General features: G+C 38.5%; 1 protein-coding gene across 3 annotated transcripts in view; it reads right to left on the bottom strand.

The window, feature by feature from the left end:
• The window catches only part of Pfkfb1 (6-phosphofructo-2-kinase/fructose-2,6-biphosphatase 1), a 98,208-nt gene that overhangs the window by 50,585 nt on the left and 42,793 nt on the right, over positions 1–4,830 (bottom strand). For all 3 annotated transcript variants that reach the window (XM_021187310.2, XM_021187308.2, XM_029534304.1), the window contains one exon: positions 1,679–1,808. In XM_021187310.2, the coding sequence (XP_021042969.1) occupies positions 1,679–1,808 (130 nt within the window). The remainder of the gene's footprint in view (positions 1–1,678; positions 1,809–4,830) is intronic.

The following is a 4,830-nucleotide window of genomic DNA, read 5'->3' as shown; positions in this document are numbered from 1 at the left end:
TGAGAGAGAGAGGGGAGAGAGAGAGAGAGAGAGAGAGAGAGAGAGAGAGAGAGAGAGAGAGAGAGAGAGGTTCCACGTGAATAAAACAGATTTAGAGAACATATCTAAAGTCTCTGACCCAGCTTTGTCATGGTCTCTTCTCTCTCTGGTCCTCAGTGTCCCTATTTTACAGAACAAGATTAGATTCGATTCAATCTGAAGGTATCCTAGCCCTGTGGTTCTGTGGGTATGTATTCTAATTCACATAATTCTTCTGGGCTTTCTTCCACTAATCTCCTGAATACTGAGGATAAAGCCATTTGCCTAGCCCTGTATAACCTTGCTCCCAGGGAAGTTGTGAGAAGCTAGAATGGTCTCTATGTGAAAGAGGGTAAGAAATGGAGACATAAGGAAGTAACTACAATGCCCCTGTGTATATTTTAGAAGGGAAGGCTTCTGATGTACATCTGGTATTCATCTATCCCATGAACCTTGGAAAGTCACTTTGCTGCTCAGAGCCTTGGTTTTTTTATCTGAAGAATGGGAATGGGGCCTGCCCCACAATCTTAAAAAAATGCTCTGAAAAGCAGAGATACAAACATATCAGAATTCTAAGACTGAAAGGACCACATCACACATTCCATCACCTATATCAAGTGAGGACACTGGAGACCAGGTAAAGAATATGACTTTTTCAATGTCAAGTTCTCAAGTTCCCTGGATTCCAGTACTTCACGTAGTGGCTTGTCTGGGTTGAAGAGATAAAGGTATGGTGGCAAAGTATGGGTTTGCCTGAGGTGCACTAGAGAGGTCGTGGGGATTTTGAAGCATGGGGCTGGTGTGGTAATGACCTGCCAGTGGGAAACTAGTGAGATGGGTGGAGACATTTTGGGAGCTCTGGGCCAGAGAGTCTCCATGAGATAAGAACAGGTTGACCATTGCCTGCCAGTGCATAGCTGGCCAGCCCGCTGGGACAGAGAGTTGCCGGTATAAGTGTGGGAGCTAGCTGGTTCATTTTTAATATTTCCTGCAATATATATATATATATATATACACATACATACATATGACAGTATATGAGGCCTACATATATATGTATAGCAGCATAGAATAGGTAGTATATGTATATACATTTGTGTGTATTGTAGTATATAAAGCCTGCATATACATACTTTCATAAATACAGGGCCTAGATATTTTTGAAAGAAAATATCACTTGAAAAGATTAAATTATAGATATTGCTATCTTGGAGAAATTACTCCTATAACAAGGGTACAGGTCTCACTATCGGCTGAGGCCAGTGTGCTTCAGAGATATACTGGCTCAGTATTGAAGCTGTAGCAGACTATTTATGCTGGCTTTCAATATCCAGATTCTGTAGACTGGCTAAGGGTGATATTAATAATGGCAACATAGCCCATACAATACATCATATATTCAAGGCTTTTAACACATTTATTTCAACTTAACCATTAATTTTCCCTATTTAGTTGAGAAAGAAGGTTGACAGGGGATAACAGTATTTACTGAATGTAGCATAGATGTATATAACAAGTTTGAACATAAAAATACTTGGTTTAAAAAAATACTTGGTTTAAATATTTTGCTTTTAACCACTATGATATAAACTTCTAATTGTATCTCAAATCATATCCATCTCTTCATTCCAAGAACACAGATGGGGGGAGGGGCTGTTACCTGAACTTTTATCCAGGAAGTATGCCAGGAGGCACCGCATGACAGCCTGGTGACAGATCACCAGTACATTTTCTTGCCGTTCTAGCTCCATTATAACTGGCTCAAGACGCTGAACCAGATCCTCATAGGACTAAAAAAAATAAAAAAAAAAGAAAAGAAAGAAAGAAAAAAGAAGAAGAAGAAGAAGAAGAAGAGAGAAATAATTGGTAAGCAGAGGGGATGATGAAGCACATTGACCCAGAGAAGAAAACTTGGTTTGGGAGCCAGAATTGTTGACCCAAACAGTATGACTAGGCAAATCACTTGTTTCTCAGGGTTTTAGTTTCTCATCTGTTAAATGGACCAATCAATAAGTGTGGGGTAAAAGATAACACTATAACCCCCCTCTATAAAATATTTACTTAACTATACAACTGGCATTTCAAAAATAAGGAAAATCATGATCTGTAGTATTCCAAAATGAAAAGAAAAAAGAAAGAAAAAGAAAAAAGAAAAGAAAGAGAAAAGAAAAGAAAAGAAAAAGGCAATATAGATGCCATAACTATCTTGGCACATTTGGCAACCTCATTAGCCAAGAAGTTGGGGTTTTGAAAACCTTATAGAAATAGAAATTAAGCTAGGAGTTGGTACTCAACATAAATCTGAGACTGTCAGAGGACAAATCTCTATACCCTCAGTAAAAGTTTAAAATACAAAAAGTTTGTCCAAAGGAAAATGGTGAGAAAATGTATAGAAAATGTATAGAAAATGTGTATTAGATGCTCATGAGAAAATATGAAAAGCTTCCCATAACAATTTATTTTAAAAGGCTAATGGTGTGAGGGACATGGAAAAAGTCTTGTATATGAACATCCTTAGAAACAGAAAGAATGAATGAAAGAAAGAGGGAAATAAAGGATTGGAAGGATGCTCAAGAGAGGGGAAGAGAAAGGAAAAGAAAAAGGGGACTAAAGAAATGGAGGAGAGAAGTGGAGTGTAGAGTGGGGAGGAGGGGCAAAGAAAAGTAGAGAAAAGAGGAGAGGAGAACAAAGGGGAAGAGGGGATGGAGATGAAGTGGGTAGGGGGAGGGGTGATCACATGGAATAGAGTACTACATAGACATAAACAAGAGAACCTTAAAGGCAACAAAGATAGAAAGACTTTCCACTTAGCCAAAGAAACAATAATGAAGCTGAAAAGTGTCTTAGGCACAGTGTCAACAATAAGACAAGGAGAGATATCTCTTCAGAGTGCTGAGAAAACAACAGTCACCTGAGAGCTCTCTATGCAACCAATTACCATCAGGCTTGAGGGTGTGGACACAGAACACTTAGATGAGAGGAAGGGTGAGAGTACTAATGACAGATGGCAAAGTGGAACTTGAGATAGGAGAAGCAAAATGACCAAAGGGTCAGTAAACACTCAGTTAAATGATGTATCAAATGGTAATAGCAACAACAGCATTAATAGCTTATTTAGGGATTAAGATTGAGGCTACATAAACATATAAAACACTATGTAAGTTAGGAGAAGAAGTTACTAAAGGTAGAAAGAACCTATATTATTTAGGGCAATGGCAGAGACGTTGATTTTGGACTTTGGTAATCTCATATATATTAAAATACTAAATGTTCCTCTTCTAGATTCCCCTGCATCTCTCCATAACACTATATTTCCTCTTCCTTAGGGATGGGTACAGGAAAGCAAGTGAAGGTGGGAATATGGGGAGAGGTAACTAACATTAAAAGTTTTCTTGAAAACCCCCCACATGTAAACCTACTACTGTGGAAACTTCTTAAAATACATAGATAAGTGAAAGGAATTTAAATGGAGTCACCATATAATAAGAGAGACAATGTCTCAATTAGACATCTTATGTTAGCAAGTAAAACATCCAGTGCCAGAAATGGATTACATCTTATTGGGTCTCAAGGAACCTCACAAAACACTACAGGCTCTTGGTTATTCTCCACAATCTGATAGTAAGGCCCTATTACTGAAGAGACAACTTACTTAGTCATCAAACATGGAGAAATTGAGCTGGTACCCAACTAAGCTTTACCCCTACTGACTAGCATCCACTGTGCCAGAAGGTACTCTGCACATTACCAGAGAAAAGTAACCATTAATATTACCCAACCTCAAACCCTGTGACTTACAACAATGACCTGACTGCAAGATGTACCAGTGCAATGGTGGCACAAACATGGGAATAACAGATTACTTTCTGGTTGAATTTAAGGCTTATTCTGAGATGGAGCCTATACCTGACATAACTAAAGTGTTCAAGAACCTGAGACTAGATAGGTCATGGGCCTAGATGAAAACAGAATAGTATAATATATATGTCATATATAGTATATATAATGTACATATACACTATATATATATATATATATATATATATATATATATCTCAGATTATATTATTCTGCTAAAGGAACACAGCAATAAAATGACCCCTATTGAGATTTTGCTATACTCATAGATCAGTGCCTCATTCAACTCTCATCAAAGAAGCTTCTTGTAGTAGATGACACAGAGACCCACAACTGGACAATGTGTGAGGGTGAGAGGCTTTGGAACACTCAGTCCTAAATGGGAAGTCTTCATCAAACCCTTCCCTTCAAGGCTCAAGGATATTATGTTAAAGAGGAAGCAGAAAGATTATAAGAGACAGGGGTGATGGATGACTCCCAGGAAGACAGTATCTTCTGAACACAACAGGGCTGATAACAAGTCAGAGCTCAGAGATGCTGACAGCATGTACAGGATCAGCATAGATTCAAGTCAGACGGTGCCAGCACTAAGAGTGGTAAGTAGACATGTGGTCCTACCTCTAATCAAGAAGCTATTTGCAAATACACCGACAAAAGGGAAAACCAGTTTTCTCCAGTGGACTGTGGCTGGTATATCAACCACATCTCAGAGCAGACCCTATACCCAGAAGTAGTTGGCCAACACAAAATGAACTCCATGATCTTGTTTGTTTTGTTTTCTGTGTATGAACTTTTTGTTTTGTCTTGGTATGTCTGTCTTACTTGTTTTTGTTTTAGCTTTCAATTTTGTGTTTTTGTGGGTTCTTTTGAAAGGGACAGACAGAAAGATAGGCAGAGAGAGACAGAGGACAGAGAGAGAGAGAGAGAGAGAGAGAGAGAGAGAGAGAGAGAGAG

The sequence above is a fragment of the Mus pahari genome, chromosome X (assembly GCF_900095145.1).
Source record: "Mus pahari chromosome X, PAHARI_EIJ_v1.1, whole genome shotgun sequence".
Lineage (NCBI taxonomy): Eukaryota > Metazoa > Chordata > Mammalia > Rodentia > Muridae > Mus > Mus pahari.
This window is presented reverse-complemented; position numbering and strand designations above follow the sequence as displayed.